The 21,486-nt window shown below is 32.6% G+C and overlaps 2 protein-coding genes across 6 annotated transcripts; one reads left to right on the top strand and one right to left on the bottom strand.

Moving 5' to 3' along the window:
• Window positions 1-520: 520 nt before the first annotated feature.
• LOC113754070 (pentatricopeptide repeat-containing protein At1g05600-like) lies at window positions 521-3,691 on the bottom strand. Of its 2 annotated transcripts, XM_027298398.1 has the most exons (3): window positions 3,596-3,691; window positions 986-2,265; window positions 521-880 (listed from the first exon to the last, which is right to left on the bottom strand). In XM_027298398.1, the coding sequence occupies exons 2-3, from the start codon at window positions 2,238-2,240 to the stop codon at window positions 720-722; spliced, it is 1,416 nt and encodes a 471-aa protein (XP_027154199.1). In that variant the 5' UTR covers window positions 2,241-2,265; window positions 3,596-3,691; the 3' UTR covers window positions 521-719. The 2 variants fall into 2 exon arrangements, with proteins under 2 accessions (XP_027154199.1, XP_027154198.1); XM_027298397.1 differs by having other exon boundaries at window positions 521-2,265.
• A 4,295-nt stretch (window positions 3,692-7,986) lies between these two features.
• On the top strand, window positions 7,987-10,651 carry LOC113753966 (DNA polymerase I A, chloroplastic/mitochondrial-like). 4 transcript variants are annotated; one of them, XM_027298248.1, is made up of 6 exons: window positions 7,987-8,157; window positions 8,255-8,320; window positions 8,741-9,560; window positions 9,722-9,913; window positions 10,020-10,140; window positions 10,295-10,651. In XM_027298248.1, exons 3-6 carry the CDS (start codon window positions 9,135-9,137, stop codon window positions 10,309-10,311), a joined length of 756 nt encoding a protein of 251 aa, XP_027154049.1. In that variant the 5' UTR covers window positions 7,987-8,157; window positions 8,255-8,320; window positions 8,741-9,134; the 3' UTR covers window positions 10,312-10,651. The 4 variants fall into 4 exon arrangements, with proteins under 4 accessions (XP_027154049.1, XP_027154048.1, XP_027154050.1 ...); XM_027298247.1 differs by having other exon boundaries at window positions 9,079-9,560; window positions 10,020-10,651; XM_027298249.1 differs by lacking the exon at window positions 10,020-10,140 and having other exon boundaries at window positions 10,195-10,651.
• The last annotated feature ends 10,835 nt before the right edge of the window (window positions 10,652-21,486 follow it).

Genomic DNA, 21,486 nt, shown 5'->3' with positions numbered 1-21,486 from the left:
ATCTAGGATCAACCGTGCAGGGTAAATGACATCAATACCTAGCACTCAGCTTTTGCATGTTCTTCAACAACCGGCAAAGCCATTGGGCATGTAATTGGCTAGGCAAGTGAACCTCCACTCCCTGAACATTGACTTAACCCTCCTTGCTTCACAAAGTAGCATCCAGTGAACTCTGAGGATACCAAATAAATAAATGCACCATAAAAGTCTATGTACAGGACTAATGGAATCTAGCAAATTCAGAGCATAAGATTAGCCAAACCAACTTAAAATGCTAAGCACTGGACATCACAAATCAAAATACCATCGTTGGAGATGAAGTGTATCTGGATAACGTTTGGACATCATGCTTCTAAGCATTACTTTCCAGAATACCAGAACCAATGCAAATAAGCATACAAAGCCTGAACTAGAAGCATCAATGGAGTTCTATTCATTCACCAGATCATCTTTTGGTGAGTGAGTGGATGCCAGATTTGATGATTAGATACATTCAAATATTTAATAAACATACTCCCAGTAAAAAAGGCAAAATTTCCATTAGTATTTCAAGCACACGTCAATTCAGTACAAAATATTGCTTCCTTCCATTATTCTATCAGCTTTAATTTACGAATTTCTTGGATTGTTGGGTGAAAGTAATTGCACATACAACTTTCTATGAGCAACCATCAACCAGTACACAGACCTAAATAAAAGAGAATGCTCTAGATACACTATCAAGAAGAATCTACCAGTAATTTCAGTGTGTCAGAGAAAGTCTGAGTACAAACAGATTCAGAACAAACTGAAGACACCAATGAATTCCATGTAGAAAGTTCTGGTATTTTTGCTTCACTGATTAACTCCTCCAACCACATGATGGCATTATAAGAACTTCCTGTCAAACAAAGACCTTGGATGAGTTTATTGTAAGTTTCATTTCTGGGCCGAAAAGAGTTATTTGACATTTCCTCGACTATATTACTTGCTTCAACATATTTACCATCATTACAAAGGCCATCTACTAAGAGAGTATATGTCTCGTGGTCAGGTCCACAACCAATCTGCCTGGACATCCTCTCTAAGTACCTGATGGCAAACATAGATTTTCGTCCTTCAGAAAGACCTTTTATTACAGCATTGTATAGCTTCACAGATGGAACGCAATTTTTCTCCACCATCTCTCTTTCAAGTACTGCTACTGCATCATCAAATCTACCATCTCTACATAATGCAGCGACCTTAGCTTCAAAGACCAGTGATGATGGTCTGAAGCCTCTGTCCTGCATTTCACTTAGTACTTTATCACCTCCATTAATCTTTCCTTCAGAGTATAGGTCAATGGCCATTGTTATGTAACCATCTGTATTTGGAACTCCACCTCTAATCAAAGCTTCATTTATCAAAACCTTCATGCTTGTAATATCAGCTCTACCACCAGAATAACATTCACTAAGATCCAGATGCTTGTGGTATCGTTTTGGAGCCTTAAGTCCCTTTCTTAAAACTTTACCAAGAATATTTACTGCCTCCTCAGCCTCTCCATTATCACACAGAGTATCCAAGAGAATTCTGTATATAGCAACATCTCTGCTGCTACCCCTTTGAGATATCCTCCAGAACATTGAGTACAGCAAATGCGTGGCTTCATTGAGCCTCCCATCTTGACAGAGACCCCTCATGAGAATCCTATAAGTTTCCCTGTCAGGATTGCAGCATTGGTAATACATTTCTTGGAAAACATTTAGAGCAAGATCAGAACGATTCAACTGACACAAAGCATTTATAAGCAAATTCAGAGATTGGGTCCTAGACTTCACTTCCCAACTAGAAAAATTCTCCAGGAAGAGGAGATGAGCAGTCTCTAACTTAGATTCTTTCACCATTATCTCCAAAAGTGTATTAAAAGATTCTGTCCAGTTCACACAGTTGAATTGGGGAAGGCTTCTAAATAGTGCAATGGCTTCACCTAAAAGACAGGCCTTTGAATAAGTTCGGATGGCACCAGCAAAAACTGAATCTCGACATTCACAAGAGTCATCTCTCATTTGGCAGATCACTTCCTTCATCTCAGCTATCCTGCCTGAGTTTCCAAGGATGCTGATAATTGTATTATAGACTGGCCCATTGTGACGATAACCAGGGTATCTGCATTTTGCCTCTCTAAATATTTGAAGAGCCTTTAAAGGGTTTTTCTGGCTCTTTATAATTTGTGAGAGCTGTGTGGGTGTTAGAAGCCTTGGCCATCTTATATTCATTGTAGTTCAAACTTTAGAACTGAATCTGCAACAAGACAAATATGCATTCTTCAGAACCCAAATATATTTATCGTTAAGTGGAAAACCACCTAACTGTTCTAAAACAAAGCTTTCTGGAAGTCATAGATGAATAATGCTGATAACAAATTATGCAGATAAATATATCAAAAAGGCCTGGGACAATAATACATGGCCTGATCATTATAAAATCAAGAAAACAAAGAGGTGCAGTGATTGTTTTCTGTTTCTCAATCAGAAAGAAGAAGTCACTCATAAGTTAAATAGCATATCCACTTTTCAGGTGTAATTCAAATTTTTGCACAGGACTAAAAATGGCAACTTATTTGCGGTTTTCGGAGAAAATATGACCTTAGATTCTGTAGTTGCTGCATGTTGTATAGTATTCTATTTCATATGTCATATTCCCCGATATTGTCCAGAAAAAAAAAAAAAAAAGCATGTTAGGTTAACAGTCAATGCAGACAACGTGTTCACTGCTAATTCAAGAATACAAAAATTGCCTTCACTAACTTTATGCAGGATTCAAAATTCTACTGCTTGGACTAAATCTTTCCAAGCAAATAGCAAATTTTGAACGGTAACCAGTGCAGTTAACATAGAGATTCTCTTTTCATTAAGAGAAGTAATTCTTCGATACAAAATTGTTAACTGCTTATTTCCAAACAATAAAGAGTGAGTTGGAAAACTGCACATTTACCACTAAAACCGCTATACTTTGTCATCCAAGTATTCAAGTCAGCCAGCAAAATGGATCAACAAACACAGATTTAACTGCCTTTTTTCTCTATCTTTTGCTTTGGCTTAGACTACATTTTGCCAAGCGCATGATGAAATTTGAACAGGAACCAATGCAGTTAACGTAGAGGTTCTTTTTTCGCTAGGAAGAGTAGTTCTTCCACACAAAATTCTTAACTGCTTGTTTCCAAACAGTAAGCAGTGAGTTAGAAAACTGCACACTTACCTCTAAAACAACAACAAATTATCATCCAAATATTCGAGTTAGCAAAATGATCAAATAAAAACAGCTTCCAATTGCCCATTTGATTCTTCAGCTTTTGTGTTGGCTATTTATCCTATATAGCCATCACACACAAAAAAACCCATAAAAATTTTCCAAAAACTTAATGTTGCATTACTCAATTTTCATATGGGCATTTGGTCGAACACTTTTCGCATCGAGACAAGTTCAGGCCATCTCCCCTTTCCAACCCAGCAGCCTCGTATTTCGAATTGATAAGAGAGCGATAAATAGAGGGTTAATCATATTTTTAGCCTATATATTGCCGAGAATCATCAGTAATACTAATTAGTTGAGAATCAGAAAAAATTTTCACCTGTTTACTACATGAACCTTGATATGAAATTTGGAAGCACCTCTGCCTGAGACCCCTTGTCTTTTCTAACTTCTAAATATAAGAACGAGTTGCTTCTTGCTGTAGCTGCTTCCCATGCTGCCACGTGGCAACCGGAAGGAAAAGCTTGCATTTGTTTTGCACTTTTGCTGCCTCTAACGGTGTTCTCTTATTATGGATGGGAATAGATGGGAATGCAAGTGGGCTACAACATGAAGAAGTATTGTGCCTTCGACTCCAAATTTTCGGTGAGGAAGCCCTGGCTCTTGGTATGACAAAAAGAGAGGGATGAGTCCAATAATTTTAGCATTTTTTTAACACATACATGTAGTTGTAAATAGATGTGGTAATACGGATAAATGGTTCATAATTGATTTTGACTTAATGGATAGTGGATGAAATTTATCCAATTCATTTAAATTCATTTAATAAATGGATGGATCTAAATGAATTAAATAAAAACTAATTATCCATTTATAATCCATTTAAATATTATTTACTCATTGGAGCAATCAGTATCTCTGACTGTGAAACGATATATACAAACATGGTAAAACACAAAACAGCCTTGAGGGTGGGAAGGTTTGTGCCTTGATTTGTATAATTATGGGAGGCTGCCCATTTTTCTGTAGGCCCTCTCCTTCAAGCATTCGATCCACGTCCGACATCTTAGGCCGGTGGGCGGGGAGGTATTGAGTGCAAAGTAGAGCAACTTGGAGCATCTCACCCACCTCAATCCGGTCACAGTTGATACCCAATTCTCTATCCACCAAAACTTCAATTTTATTTGGTTTTTAAGTAAATGGATATATATGGTTTTTATGGATAATCCATATAAATCCATTTAATTTAATAGTTTTACTTTGCTCAACCATTTAAAACCAATACTATAAATGGATAATCCAAATCCATTTAATTATGGATTATATGGATGGATAAATGGATTTCAATCCAAATTGCCACCTCTAGTTGTAAATGTAGATTTAGGTCTTGTTTGATAACTCAATTTAATATTTAAATTTAATGAATTCAAATTTTAATACGTTCAAACATGTTGATAACCAAAAATTAAATATCTGAATTAATTAAGTGACACTGAATTAAAATTCAAGCAAAACTTGCTCCTAAAAATAAGTGATAAACTATTCACTTATTACTGAATATAATGTACACTCAAATATATTTGATTTAATACTTAACAATTCAATAACTTAATAGATTCAGATTTTAAACTTCAGATTTCAATTTTTAGATTTCAATTTTATCAAACGCACCTTATTCTAAAATAAATAATATTGAAATTTATATTTGAGTTTGTTATGAAAGTTGGCATATTTGTTATTTTGGTTTTGTCTCTGAAATTGTTGCATCCATGAATATATGCCAATTTTGTTAATTGTTGCATACAACAATTGCATGCTATTTTTATTGAATTCCCCTAGATGGAGTGGTTGAATAACTAAAAATGATTTGGGCCTAACAAAAGATGTTTAGTATGTTGATTAGGTGTTTTAAATTTTAATAAGTTGGATAACCTGGTCATTAGTTTCAATCCTATACAGTAAAACCTATCCTTGCTGGTTTATCCGGAAAAGGGGCTGGAATAGTGTATTTTACTGTTTTGAGTAAAAAATCTGGGAGTCCCTAAACTATCATTATTATCGACTTTTGGCCCCTAATTTATTTTTTGTCTCCAACTAGCCCCTGAGCAATTAAATGTGTATGTTTAAGGACTTCTAGCCATTTTAGACATAAATCCAGACAAAACTAAAGGGCAATTTTATCCAACATTAATCAAAAGCATCGAGAACTTAATCAAAAGTATCGAGGACAGGAATAGAAATTCTAAGAAAAGAAAACCCTTTATTTTTCTTAAACATTTAATCAAATTTCTCCATAAAATTTCCAAATTCATTGATTTCATACTTGAGAGGGACATGAAAAATCTAATGAAATCAATGAATTTAGACATTTTGTGGAGAAATACGATGAAGAGTTCAAAGAAAATGAAGAATGTTTTCTTTTCAGGGTTTCTATTCCTACTCTTGATGCTTTTTATTAAGTTCTCAATGCTTTGATTTGGATCGGACAAAAATGCCCTTGGATTCTGACAAATTTTATGTTTAAAATGGTCAAAAGCCCTTAAATTATACACTTTTAATTGTTTAGGGGTCAGTCGAAGACAAAAAATGGATCAAAAACCAAAAGTAGACAACGATGACAATTTAAGGGACCTTTTACTCTTTACTGTTTACACATGTTTTCTCTACCTAAACATGTCTCTGTCTACTTAATCGGCATGGTCATGAACGACTCAATGTCTCGATTGTCTCGAGCCATCCAACTTTTTCCCAAAAATTCATCACGATGTGATGTTTACTGTTTTTAATCAAAATTTTGGTCATTTGTTCATCAACTTTTTGAGCCTTTTGGTCATTTGTTCTTCTCATTGCTCCCTGTCTTCCTGCTTTTTCTTATTTTGAAGCTCAAGATGTAATTGATATATATTTTATGTTTAACTCTTTTGTTTGCATGCTTGAGGAATCAGATTTGCTGGGATATTTTTCCTTTGTTGTTTTTCCTTTTTGTGATTTTTATGTAAATCAGCAAAATTGTTTTCTTTTGTTACGTTCTTATGTTTGATTTCCACCAAATTGCTCTATAAAATGATCTTTTTATTTATTTATTTATTTATTTTGGTAGATGAGTTGATCATTTTATGATTTTGAGACTAATATGCCTACTATTTTCTTTCCCTTTTTTTTTTAAAAAAAAAAATCCTTCAGTTATTAGTTGTTGTTTTAGTTTGGACCACCCACTTGCCTAAAGGTAAGAAATGGATCGGTACAAGAATCGCAACCATTGCAACTCACTTTCTTTGCCTGATTTTTGTCATGTATAAGCCTCTATTTCTCTGGTGAAATTTTTTCTATAATTTTGTTTCCAACTAGAAGTTACTTTGCTTGGATGCATTTTGCTCTGGGCATCACAAAATGTCTTCAAATGGTAGGTCTAGCTCTTAATGGAAAAAAAAAAGTAGTTCTTATTAATGGAAAAAAAGTAGTTCTGGTTAGCTTGCAATTTCTTTAGCCATAATAGAAATTGGATTAATCTATTCTACACTGACAGTGTATATACTGTCAGCATTGGATGAATGACAACTATGCAAAATTAGTGTATACACTGTCAGTGTATATAACATTTACTCATAGAAATTATATCTTATTATGGATAGAAGATACAAATTTCTTTTTGTAATAAATTGCAGATATATGTATTTGTATTTTCCTTATAATTGCTGCAAGTTTTGGCCATGAATATACAGGATATCTTTTTCCCCCCTCAAGCGTAGGTTTTGTGCAAGTTACAATCGATGAGGTTTCTAAAGGAGTTGGATTATTTTCTGTTTCATAACATCATGAGTTGAACATTCAATTCACTATATATATTTTAATTTGATTTCTTGATTTTTAACAATTATACAAAATTTTCAAAGCACTACAACAAAAATGGTCTTTTCTGACATGTCTATAAGGACACTTGCTGGTTTGTGCCATTATAACACTTCTATCGTGACACTAGTTATCAACTCAATAATATATACTCTAATTTTTTTTATTTTATTTGACATAAAAATAATAATGTACCTTTAGACTCCCTATTATGACACTTGCGGAAATGTGAGATACACCAAAAAAAAATTAAAACACAAAACGACGTCGTTTGATTTTGGTGGAAGATCCCTTTGCCAAAACACTTAGTGAAATCTCAAAATTTGATTTTGCCTCCCAGTGAAATTTTGCTTCTTCTCTATCTCTCGCAGAAACTCTCTCTCTCGGCAAACTATCTCTCAAAACTCTTGGCCAAAATTTTGCTTTCCCGCAGAGTTTTTTCTGTTGAATCTCTCCGCAATCAAACTACCCTTGCTTTCCCATTGAAGGGATGTAATTGCATGATAAATTTTTGCCCTGAATTGATTTCTCTCGGTTGCCTAAATTTTTGCCCTCCGCCTCTCTCGGCCACTCTCCTCTCCTCTGCTCCCTACCTCCGCCGTCCCGTTGCCCCTACTCCTTCCCTCTCATCATCAGGTTTAGGTTCGTCAAAACCAGAAAATGGAACAACATGACATCGAAAAGGACGAGTTCGGATTCTCCAGAAATTATTTCTTAGCAAACGAATTAGGCAATTCCGGTAAGAAATCCAGCCGCATGCTCGCAGATATCGATGTCGTCGATGAACAGGTTATACTCTGCAATTTTTCTATATGTAAATTTGGTTGGTGGTTTCCTGCAAAAAGAGTTACCTTTTTGGGCCTTTTTCCTTACTGAATAATGCAGGAGCTAAGGGAAGCCCTTGCCCATCTCCCCAACATTTCTAATTTCCAAACTGGTGTCCGACGAAAATTAGGGCTCTGAGTCTGAGAGAGACCTTAGATTTGGGGCAGTATTCGCAGCATCTGCAGTTATTCTTTCTTCGATTTCAGCGATCAGCAGCAAATGTCGCCTCCTCCTGGACCCTACTCCGGCACCAGCACTCTCGCCTTGGTTAACCATCCACCTCCGCCAGCTTTAATTTCTCACAATTTCATTGATGTCTGATCTAATTTGGATTTTTTTTTCGTTTTCGTATAACTGGTGGCAGGTGGCTCGTGCTTCAGCCTTCACGTTTGGAGTCGTCTATGGAAATTTGAAGCTTAAGTATCTTAAGGTATTATTCTCTATTATTTTTCTATTTTTCTCTAATTTTTGAAAATTTTCTTTTGTTTACTTTTGTCTGATTTTGAGTTCTTTTTGGGTAATTATTTTTTGTCATTTGGTGATTTGGGTTTACATAGTCAGAAATGAACATGTAAGGATATCTGTTCACTTTTCTGTTCTGCACTTTTGTTCACTTGAAAACTGCTTTTCTGTTCTGCTGTAAGAATATCTGTTCCATAGCACCATATGTCAGAGAGAGCTGTAATGCTATTGAGATTTGTACAAATTCATTAAACATAGGATAAATAGTTGATAATGCAAATGTTTGTACTTGTCATGAGTTCAATTTGTGTGACAAAATAATGTATTTTCATTTATTTTATTTGAGTATTTTGTTGGCTTTGGGCTTTCATGACACCGTGACTCTCAGGCCAGAATATTGCAAAACCCATTCTGGCTACGTATCCTTCTCAAATGTCTCAAATGGCCCTGCTTCTGATCATTCCGTTGTGAAGATATCAAGTAGGAGTCATGTGTTTGTGCATGACTATCAGAGGCCTACTTACAAATCCTGGGGTGACGTGACTCAATACTATAAGAGAAGAAAGGAAGCTTATTGTGCTGAACGGACTTCTAGTTTGCCTAGTTTGACAGATGGAAGTGATCACAAATTTAGACAACAAAGCACTGATAATGACTTATCTTGTCCATCTACTAGTAATTCACCTCTCTCGTTCAGAAATGTTCATGATTCAGCTTGTTCTTCAGGAAACCTTAGCCTACCGAATATCGTAAGTGTGAATACAATTGCACCAGATCGTGAGATGAAGGACAACTTTTCAAGTAGCAGACAGTCTTATACATCAAATAGCCAACAAGCAGATATACACTGGAAAATCTCTCCGAGGACAATGCAGTTACTTCCAAAGTCTTCCCAACCTAAAATTTCCCTGCCAAAATTATTCGAAGAACAGAAAGAAAAGTATCCCTCAATTGATAAAGGCAGTGCTCATAATGTAACAAAAAGGGAGGCTGCTGCTGAAAAGTCTGTTGGTGTTGACAAAATAAATGGAACCCCCACAGGAAAAGGATCTGTGGAACCAGAAGCTATTATCCAGTCAAATCTTCGTGAGAGGCTTGGTTGCATTTATGACAAGGTTCTTGTGGTTGATACTGTCTCTGCTGCAAAGGAAGTAGTTGGTATGCTCACAAATCAATACAGGCATATGGTCCATGCATGTGACACGGAAGTATGTTTTTCATTTGACTTGCTTTTAGACTATTTTACATTTGCATACAACCAGTTGAATTCTGTACTTTAATTATCTTATTCGCTTAATATTCATGTTCTCTCCAGTAGCATTCAATTTTTTTTTGGGAGCTCATTTTACTGGTTTCTGCTAATGTCTAGGTATCAAAGATTGATGTTAAGCAGGAAACACCAGTTGATCATGGAGAAATTGTATGCTGCAGTATTTATTGTGGACCGGAAGCGAATTTTGGAAATGGCAAGTCTTGTATCTGGGTAGATCTTCTTGATGAGGACGGGAGGAATCTTTTGGCTGAATTTGCTCCTTTTTTTGAAGACCCGTCAATTAAAAAGGTAAAGATTTTTTGTATGTAATTCTATGTGGGGCTCTTTGTTGCTCATCAGTTCTTCGAATGATTATATGCCATGTGGGGAACTGCACTGGCTTGTTTTTTTGTAGGTGTGGCACAACTATAGCTTTGATAACCATGTTATAGAGAATTATGGACTTAAACTTGATGGTTTCCATGCTGATACAATGCACATGGCCCGATTGTGGAATTCATCAAGAAGATTAGAAGGTGGGTATTCTCTGGAAGCCCTTACCGTGATTCTTCTGTCATGTCTGATGCTAGGTTATGCCTTGGTGAAGAGTTGATTGGTAAGGTGTCAATGCAAAACCATCTTTGGGAAGAAAAAAATTTCTGTTCACTTGAAGCTCCTGAATCTGTGCAGAGCAATGGGTGGTGTAGAAAGGTTGAAATTGAATGGGGAAACCATGCCCTATCCAACAGAGTTCAGGAAGCTGTCCAGGCAATGTTAAACTTTGTCAAAAGAGAGGGCCCCAAGGGATGGGATGACCCATGGAGTTAAATATCAACTTTTTTTTTCCTTTTTTTTTTGAATTGTTATGTCATTGAATTCAGACAATGGTGGTCCTCCTTTTAGTTGTTTGATTTTTTTATAGGTACGGAATGGCATCTATAGCGAAGTTAGTAGATTAGTATAGTTTCTTTTCTTCTGAAAGAACTTAGAGTTTCAATGGAAAGTTCAAAGACTTGTATATCTGACATAATTGTGGCATGAATGAAGTGAAGGATTATTTGTTGTTCTACATTGGATCTCGGTGTTATTATATGGACCAAGTTAGTAGAGTAACCCATCCTTTTGACATGTGTATTGTCTATGTTTGACTAGTGGAACATTGCTCCTTTTAGCTAAATTTTTCCTTCTCTTTTTTCTTCAATTGGGCCAAAAGGATTAAAATATCCTTACTTCCTCAGAAAACCTACTTCATCTCTTCTTCTTCTTCTTCTTGTGATAGCAATTGCTGCCATTTCTCACCTTTTTTATTTTTTATGTTTTAAAACTAATCTAACTAAGATTGTTACCATGTTTTTTTCCCCAAGGTGATTAGTTGCATAGCAAGGAGAGGTCCTTATCATTTGTTTGAGTCCGTTTTACATTTTCTTTTCTTTCTTGTCTTCTTCATCTCTTATCTCTCATGTTTGCTCTATTTTTCGATCTTAATGTTATAGCCAACAGACATTTATTTGCTGAATTTGTAGGATGACATTATTTATTTGGTATTTCTTCATGGATAAAAAGTGAAATATTAAAATATGTAAAAAACTCTTAGGATTCATTTTATGCCAGTGACCCTCTTCCATGAAGAATAAAGAAAAAATTTATTCTTTTCTTTTCTCCTCCCAGAATTTGATTTCTTACTTCACATTTTTTCCTTTTTTTTGTTCTATTTTGTAATTAACTACAATTCTTGTGTACTTTTTAGAAGAAAAGACATATCATATAACGCTTCCACCAAGATAATTCTAGCTAGGTATTCTTCTATCTCTGCTTCTCTCTATTTCTTTTTTTCCCCCATTTTGCAATCACATAGGAAGTTCATATAGTATAATAATATGTTGAGGATTTGATTCTTATCATTCCCATAGAAGGTCTCAAGGCTTGATGGTGTTAGGTGTGAAAAGGCATAAAATTTGTCAAAGAAAAAGCATTGTAATTGCCCTGAAAAAAATCCTTACTTAAACATAAAATTGTATATTAGCATGTCCTATTTATCCTTGCATAATAATTGTAGCAACTAGCTTGGGAAAAGACCTAATTTTTTCATTTATTTTTTCATATAGTGTAATCTTGTAGGTTGAAAATTTTGCATAATATATAACTCTTAGGTAATTGAGACAAGTTTTCCTTATGATTTGCTAATAGTATTCATACACCTGAATTGTTAACTATTGAAATTTGGACATATTTATTGATTGTGTCAAAATAGGATTGTTGTGAGAATGCAATCAAAATTGATAGGTAGCTGCTTTATACCAAAATTTTGGTCCTAAATGGATGTTTGTAATTTTAATACATGGTTGTGCTAATGTGTAATATGTATCAATCTGGTTGGCATATTGACGTGGAACTATGAACTCATAATGGGAATAATGTAGAAACTTTTCCATCATTGGATTCATAACTAAATACTTTCAATGAGATGTCAAACATATCACATTCTTATTCACGTACATATCATCTCTTTTATTCAGTTTTCCCTTTCTCATGTAATCTAATATTTTCCTGTTTTTCTTTCAGAATGCAGCCTCCCCATTTGCCACAAATTATCCTTGCTTTCGAATTAGTGTCTTATTCATGAACTGAGCCTAAATAAAATTTTACAATTTGTGTTTAGAAGTAATATGTGTAATACTATTTTAAATGTAGCAATTTTCTTTTAACCATTTAAGAGAATATTTCCTGCTTGCTAACATAGACTTTGATTGCTTATTGTCTATTTTTCAGCTTCTTGGAACCTCTTAAAGAGACTTGTAGAGACCTTTTTTGACGCATTGAAGTTCCAGGAAATCGAGTTTAGTTGTTCTCAATTGAGGTTATTATCAAACTTGTTATGGTGACTTTATTATTGAGGAAAAAGAGAAGGATATTACCAATAATATGGGCATGTCTTAATTTATTTCATGATTTACGACTCTGAATTTTTTTGGTTCATTTTGTTTGTATGACTTGTTCGTACTTCTCATAGATGTGCAAAAAATTATATTGGAAAAGTAAGATATTTACTGCATAGTCTAGCCTAATTCAGCATCAAATTGACAAGTTTTGTTACTAAAATTAGATAGTTGAACAACTCAAGTTTACTATAGAGTTCACCACTATAGCAAATGTGAAACTTTGCTATGCTTAATTTTGGTTCCTATGTTACAGACTTACAATTCATTTTGTAGAAATTTTATTTTGTTATCAAATTTTTATCTGAGATTCTATCCTTAGGCGGGCCCAAGATGTGTTTTGCACAATAAAAGAAATGTAAAATTAGATTTCAGAATCTTGAAATGGTTCTATAGCTTTGTACTATTATCCTTTTTTTATTGTCCATAATGATAGAGTAGTTAGAGTTTGGTACAATTTGCTGAAACCTTTATGGTAGAAAGGGCATTGACCGTCCTATGGTAGGTAGAGAAGTAGAGCATGACACGTGTATTTGGAAATAAAGGTGCTAACGGGACCGGTTATGTTGTAGTCCTAACGCGCTTGGAGAAGGTCAGCCATATAGAAGCATTGTATGTGATTTGGTATATTTTAATATTCTACCATTTTCAAGACATTGATCAAACATGATCAGTTCAATTTCTTTCATTTTCTCTAAAAACTCTCATTTTTTCTTCTTGTATCTTTTTCGTTTTCAATACATCAGTTTGGACCAAAAAAATAAAATAAAATTGAAAATATGTAAAAGATTCATAAATTAACTCAAAAACACTTTATAGACTACCCAAAACATTATCTTTGTAACTTGCAAAAACTTCAAATAAACATTCAAATACTAACTATTGGTATTTAAAAAATGCACTATATTTTATCGAATCAGAATAAATCCTTATACTTTTTTGTTTTATTTGTTTTTAATATACTCAAGTTTTGGTAATAAAAAGTAAGACAACAAAAGGGTAAATTTGGAATTACATTTTTTAATATACTCAAAATGAAAATTTTTAATATTATATTTTAAAATGAGCTGTAAATAAACAAATAGTTTAAAGTAAGGAAGGCAAGTGACTTTCACACCCCAAAAAAAAAAAGAGAGGCAAGTGAGATTTTTCAATATTTGTGAGTGCCAAGTAAAATTGTTAGAAACTTCCGGGGAGGTTTATGAATTTATCCCAAACAAAAATTTAGAATGAATAAGTTGCTTTTTATAACGGTTCTAAAGGTTGTTTGAGACTTTATAAATTAGGTGTCTTGAGTTTGCAAAAACAATTTCTTGCATATCTATAGCTAGTGGAAATGGAGTTTAAACTTGCTATAGGTTAGTTTCTTGTTTTCCATTGTATCCTAAAGGGTAATTTGCCATTCAACCTAATTTTATTCTGATTTTAACCAACTAATAAATTAGCTTATGGAAAAATAGGTAAATGGATAATTTATGGAGAAAAGCCATAAAGAGTTGGTGTTTTATTGGAAAACGGATTTATTTTTATTTTATCCGATAAATAAATTTGTTTATGAGAAAACGGGTACTCTGTTCTTATAATGGAGAAAAGCCATAAAGAGCTGGTGTTTTATTAGAAAACGAATTTTTTTTATTTTATCCGATAAATAAATTTTTTTATGGGAAAATGGGTACTCTGTTCTTATAATGGAGGAAAGCCATAAGAGCTGCTGTTTTATTGGAAAATGATACTTTAGAATACCAATGGATAACAGTTAAAACACATTCACAGATTTGGTATTTTAAATAATGAGATTGTTTTTAGGGGTGTTTTTATGGTTGTATTTTGGGATATTTTTAGAATTTAAGAATTATTTGAGATATTTTATAAAAATTTCAACCACCCACCACCACCCACTGGGACCACGGGCTAGCGATTTTGTGCATTTTGCACACCGCGTAATCTGGGAACATGGGCTAGCGATTTTGTACATTTTCCACACCACGTAATTTTGGTGGTGGGTGGTTGAAACTTTTATAAAATATCTCAAATAATTCTTAAATTCTAAAAATATCCCAAAATACAACCGTAAAAACACCCCTAAAAACAATCTCATTATTTAAAATACCAAATTTGTGAATGTGTTTTAACTGTTATCCATTGGTATTCTAAAGTATCATTTTCCCATCAAATACCAGCTCTTTATGGCTTTCCTCCATTATAAGAACAGAGTACCTATGTTCCCATAAACAAATTTATTTATCAGATAAAATAAAAATAAACCCGTTTTCCAATAAAACACCAGCTCTTTATGATTTTCCTCCATTATAAGAACAGAGTACCCATTTTCCCATAAACAAATTTATTTATCGGATAAAATAAAAATAAACTCGTTTTCCAATAAAACACCAGTTCTTTATGACTTTTCTCTATTATAAGAACAGAGTACCCATTTTTCCATAAACAAATTTATTTATCGGATAAAATAAAAATAAATCCGTTTTCCAACAAAACACCAGCTCTTTATGGCTTTCCTCTATTATAAGAATAGAATATCCATTTTTCCATAAATAAATTTATTTATCGGATAAAATAAAAATAAACCTGTTTTCTAATAAAACACCAGCTTTTTATGGCTTTCCTCCATTATAAGAACAGAGTACTCATTTTTCCATAAACAAATTTATTTATCGAATAAAATAAAAATAAATCCGTTTTCCAATAAACCACCAGTTCTTTATGGCTTTCCTCCATTATAAGAATAGAGTACTCATTTCCCATAAACAAATTTATTTACCGGATAAAATAAAAATAAACCCATTTTCTAATAAAACACCAGCTCTTTATAGCTTTCCTCCATAAATTATCCATTTACCCATTTTTCCATAAGCTAATTTATTAGTTGGATAAAATCAGAATAAAATTAGGTTGAATGACAAATTACCCTTTAGGATACAATGGAAAATAAGAAACTAACCTATAGCATGTTTAAACTCCGTTTCCACTAGCTATAGATATGCAAGAAATTGTTTTTGCAAATTCAAGACGCCTAATTTATAAAGTCTCAAACAACGTTTAGAACCGTTATAAAAAGCAACTTATTCATTCTAAATTTTTGTTTGGGATAATTTCATAAACCTCCCCGGAGGTTTCTAACAATTTTACTTGGCACTCACAAATATTAAAAAATCTCACTTGCCTCTCTTTTTTTTTTTTTCTTTTGGGGTGTGAAACTCACTTGCCTCCCTTACTTTAAGCTATATGTTTATTTACAGCTCATTTTAAAATATACTATTAAAAAAATTCATTTTGAGTATATTAAAAAATGTAATTCCAAATTTACCCTTTTGTTGTCTTACTTTTTATTACCAAAACTTGAGTATATTAAATACAAATAAAAATAAAAAGTATAAGGATTTATTCTGATTCGATAAAATATAGTGCATTTTTTAAATACCAATAGTTAGTATTTGAATGTTTATTTGAAGTTTTTGCAAGTTACAAAGATAATGTTTTGGGTAGTCTATAAAGTGTTTTTGAGTTAATTTATGAATCTTTTACATATTTTCAATTTTATTTTATTTTTTTGGTCCAAACTGATGTATTGAAAACGAAAAAGAGACAAGAAGAAAAAAATGAGAGTTTTTGGAGAAAATGAAAGAAATTGAACTGATCATGTTTGATCAATATCTTGAAAATGGTGAAGTATTAAAATATACCAAATCACATACAATGCTTCTATATGGCTGACCTTCTCCACGCGCGTTAGGACTACAACATAACCGGTCCGTTAGCACATTTATTTCCAAATACACGTGTCATGCTCTGCTTCTCTACCTACGGTAGGATGGTCAATGCCCTTCCTACCATAAAGGTTTCCTTGCTACGCATTAAAGTGGGCATATCATGACCATATGGTTGAAGGAGTTGGCAGCATTTTGTTAATTTGACTAGTTCATTGTGATTATAAAAGGAGTTGGACGGGGATTGAGACTTTCACCCTACAGTGTTACTCAACAAAAAATTGTTAGAAAATTCAATTTTGATTAGGAACTTTTTTGGCAATAAAAAAAATGGTTGGATCCTAATTTGTATATATAGATCTGGAAATATGATAGTTCATATTTTTATCTAAATTTGCAATTTAGTTCATATTTTTATCTAAATTTGCAATTTATATTCTAGAGGTAAGGGATAATGTTCTCACCTTTAGGCAGGATTTAAATAGATGAATTAGTTTCTTCTCTCAAAAAGAAAGAAAAATGTGCAAGTTTTTAGTAATCTTTATTGACGTTGAAGATTGTGCCAGGTCTTAACGGCTTTCTAAACTTTTATTATTATTATTGAAGTACTAGAAACATTATGACTTCTTCTGATTAAGTTACAACTAAAGTTATACCGCTATTAATCCAGCAATGCACTCATAGTGCATTAACTCTCTCTTCTTTTAGAGTATTGTCATGATACTGGTTCAAAATTCTTTATCCAAATTACAATAAATAGGGGGCTGACTTCATAGATGGATTTCTCTTCCCAACAAATTTTGAGGGAAATGTTATTTATACTTTGTATTTTGTTAATTGTATTCCTACTATTTGTTTCATTATATAGTCAAATAAATAAAAATTGTAAGATAAAAATGATAGTAAAATTGTGATGAATAAAAATTAAAATGCAAATAATATTTGTCAATTTTAATTATTTTGACTTTTGATGCTCAATTTTTTTCCTATATTTATATTCGTTATGTGCCAAAATAATTTGATATTATGTGTTCAATTAAGTTTCTAGGGGCTCAAGCTTTGCTTTGCACGTACCTTTAGTATCCATCCACCACAAGAAGTGAAATTTCACTACACATCCAAAACGCAAGATGGTACATTTTTGCCAATATTTCACTGGAATGTGACTGCGAATCTGTGATTACAAAACCAAGAGGCCTCAATCAGCATTGCAAATTTCTCCCGAAAAATCTGCAACATGATAGCAACTCGTGTATTGATTTGTGGTAGATGGAGCGCCTAGGATACTGTGCAACTGACTCACGACGAATATTTTATGTCAAGCACGTCATAGTACAGTCTGGCAGGATACCTTTATGGTGGGAACCTGCCTACGGTAGGAAGGCTGGCAGAGAGCGACACGTGTTGACGTTATATACAGTTCAAACGGAGACGTTAAATTGTTGCACAACGCGTGAAGAGAAAATATACAAGAATCGTCTGCGGATGCAACCAGAAAGCACACTGACTTCCATACGAGTTGGGCCAGGAAGTGTTATTGCATGTTAAAATCAGAGGCATTTATGTATTTGCAAATGTACCCATTACCAATGGAAAAATGTTGCAAATGCCTTGGACAAAAAATGTGCGTAAAGAAGGTACCAAAATTTTAAGAAATAATAAATGATTATTGCACACGCGTGGGGGATAATAATTTGGAAGAAGGAAAAGTGGAGGTAAACGAAAGGATTCAAGCCTTTATTATATTTATATACATATATAAATTTAGTACCCAAGTGTTCAGCTTAAGCATCTGGGAAAATGGTCCCATAACTATCGATACGGTAAACAACACAATTTTAGACATGATATAATAGGTTCTAAAAATTTTAGCGACCATTTGATTACCCGTTAGACCTATCCACTTAAATAGGATTATGGGTAAAAATAAGGGAGTAAATTTGTCATTCAAAATATTAAGTTAACGTAATAAATTAGTAACTTTTGCAGTCGAAAAGGTAAATTGTAAGTAATATGAAACATACTTTTTAAAGAGATAAATTACAATAGTATATCCCAAATATACTTTTGAGGAAGTAAGTTTATTTGAAATAAAAATATGTTTTTATACAGAAATAGTGAGTTTTAGTTATAACATAGTAAATTTGATTAATGACAAAAACATGCTATTTTATGGCCATAATATTGTATTATGCTTAAAAAACTTATACGTAGCCCATATTTTAGAGTTATTTGAAATAACACAAAAATGTATTATTAATGATTAAAACTGAGTACGTTACTTAGTCAGTACAGTTATTATACTTGTATACATACTTGATGGTATGTGTATAAATAAGCATTTTTGAGATTTATGGGGAAATTGATTTTTTCTTTTGCAGTTTAAAAAAAAGGTAAGCGAAAATCTTTTTTCTCAGAACACAAAAATCTACAAGTCAAAGTTGTTGGTCTAAAGGGGAAAGAAACATTCTGAATATCATTGTTTATAGTACTAAATAAATTAGATGTAAAATGCTCGTTAAAAGCAGGTGCGTTGACATATAAGAGCAGGCCATTTACGGGAAAAGTTGTCATTCATAAAAATAGCAACGCTTTACGGTTTTCTTATCAGTCTTGCAACGTATGAGCAAAATGGTAATAATTAAAATAGTATTTTATTCGAATTATACATATTTCATTAATTTTTTTCCATTTAAAAAATAAATGAGAATCTTTTATGAGAAAGCACATAAGTCAAAGGAATGGTGTAAAAGGGAAAAGAATAACATATACGTACAGTACCTATAGTTTATGTTCGAAGGACTGTAGTGCTATTTTTGAAAAATATCCCAAAAAATATGTAATCAAAACGGAACCGATTCTTCACTATTTAAAATGTCATATTTGTGATTGTGTTGTAACTGTTATCCATTGGTATCGTAAAGTATCATTTTCCCATCAAATTTCACCTCTTTAACACCAATTTTCCCATAAACAAATTCATTTATCGGATAAAATACATGAAAATTCGGTTTTGAATAAAATAGTAGCTGTTTATGGCTTTCCTCCATTATAAGAACAGAGTACCCATTTTTGCATAAACAAATTTATTTATCGGATGAAATAAAAATAAATCCATTGTTCAATAAAACACTAACTCTTTATGCCTTTCCTCCAATATAAAAACAGAGTACCCATTTCAGCCCCTCTAGAAAAATTCCACCTCTTTAACACCAATTTTCCCATAAACCAATTTATTTGTCGGATAAAATACATGGAAATTCGATTTTTCAATAAAACACTAGCTCTTTATGGCTTTCCGCCATTATAAGAACAGAGTACCCATTTTTGCATAAACAAATCTATTTATCGGATGAAATTAAAATAAATCCATTGTTCAATAAAACACTAACTCTTTATGGCTTTTCTCCATTATAAAAACTGAGTATCCATTTTAGCCTCTCTAGAAAAAAAATCTTGGCTTTGTCACTGACTGAAATGTTTGTAACTGAGATTTATCCTTAGTGAAAAAATGTATGATACGTAATTTTTTCACTGTATTGAATTTATATGATGGCAAATTAAATGGGTCAATTGGATTAGTGTGCAGCAGTTTTGTGAATGATTCTGAGAGTAAACTATATTATGTGAAAATTTTCAACATGCTCCTAAATTTTGGATATGTGACTTTCGCTGTTGCGAATATCTTAAATTAACAGTTAGTTATTACTATGAGTAATGTGGTAAGTGTGAGTTGTGAATGTCAGTAATAACTGTTAGTTAATACTATCAGTAAAGTCAGCAGTAAATGTGAGATGTTAATTGGAATTTGCAGATATTAATTTGACATGGTTGGTTATTATCTGTTAGTTAAAATTCGGGAGTTTTAATTTTATTGGTTAGTGGGGAAAATGTGAGGGAAATGTGGGAAAAACATGAGCATGATTATAGGATTTGTACGAGCAATTAAAGGATTAGTTGTGAGATAAACATTTCTTAATTTTAGAAATGTAAAATTGTAATAAAATAGTATTCGAACTTTTGACAATTTGGAAAGCTCCTTATCTAAAATTCTCTCTGCAACACATATAGACAGATATAGATGTCTTTTTTTTGGTGGTTGAATGTCATATTCGCAAACTATCTGCAGAAAAAAATAAATTTGTAGAGTAAACTAATTTTGTTATACCAACTCTATTATTCTTATTATTGTATTAATTGTTATGCTATTTCTCTCATTTTGTTAGGTCTACATTAATGCAAGTTTAATTCCTATTATGTCCTGTGTCCCAGAAAATACATATTATCCTATTCAGGTGGATACGTCCAACTGATAATCAAATTGATGCTAAAAATTTAGAATGAATAAGTTGCTTTTGCATAATGGTTGGAAAGGTTTCTTGAGACTTTATGAATGAGGTGTCTTGCGGTTGCCAAAAGAATTTGTAGCATATTTTTGTATTGGAAATGGAGTTAAAACTTGCTATGGGTTACTTTTCTGTATTTCAATTTCATCGTAAAGGGTAATTTATTGTTCAACCTAATTTCATTCTGATTTTATCTAACTAATAAATTAACGTATGAAAATAGATAATTTATGGAGGAAAGCCATAAGTAGCTGGTGCTTTATTGAAAAATGGATTTATTTTTATTTTATCAATAAATAAATTTGTTTATGAAAAATGGGTACTCTATTCTCATAATGGAGGAAAGCCATAAAGCTAGTGTTTTATTGGAAAACAGATTTAATTTTATTTTATCCGATAAATAAAATTTTTATATGCAAAAATGGGTACTGTGTTCTTATAACGGAGGAACGTGATAAAGAGGTAGTATTTTATTGAAAAATGGGTTTATTTTTAGTTTAGCCGATAAATAAATTTTTTAATGACAAAATGGGTACTTTATAATGGAGAAAAGTCATAAAAAGTTAGTGTTTTATTGGAAAACTGATTTCATTTTAGTTTAGTCGATAAATAAATTTTGTTTATGCAAAAATCGGTACTGTGTTCTTATAATGGAGGAAAGTACTAAAGAGTTAGTATTTTATTAAAAAATGGGTTTATTTTAAGTTTAGGCGATAAATAAATTTTTGTGAGAAAATGGGTACTTTATTCTTATAATGGAGAAATGTCATAAAGAGCTAGTGTTTTATGGGAAAACGGGTTTATTTTTATTTTATCCGATAAATAAAATTTTTGATGAGGAAAATGGGTATTGTGCTCTTATAATGGAGAAAAGT

The sequence above is a fragment of the Coffea eugenioides genome, chromosome 11 (genome assembly GCF_003713205.1).
Source record: "Coffea eugenioides isolate CCC68of chromosome 11, Ceug_1.0, whole genome shotgun sequence".
In the NCBI taxonomy this organism is placed as follows: domain Eukaryota; kingdom Viridiplantae; phylum Streptophyta; class Magnoliopsida; order Gentianales; family Rubiaceae; genus Coffea; species Coffea eugenioides.
The sequence above is the reverse complement of the archived record's forward strand: the minus strand, read 5'-3'. Positions and strand labels throughout refer to the sequence as shown.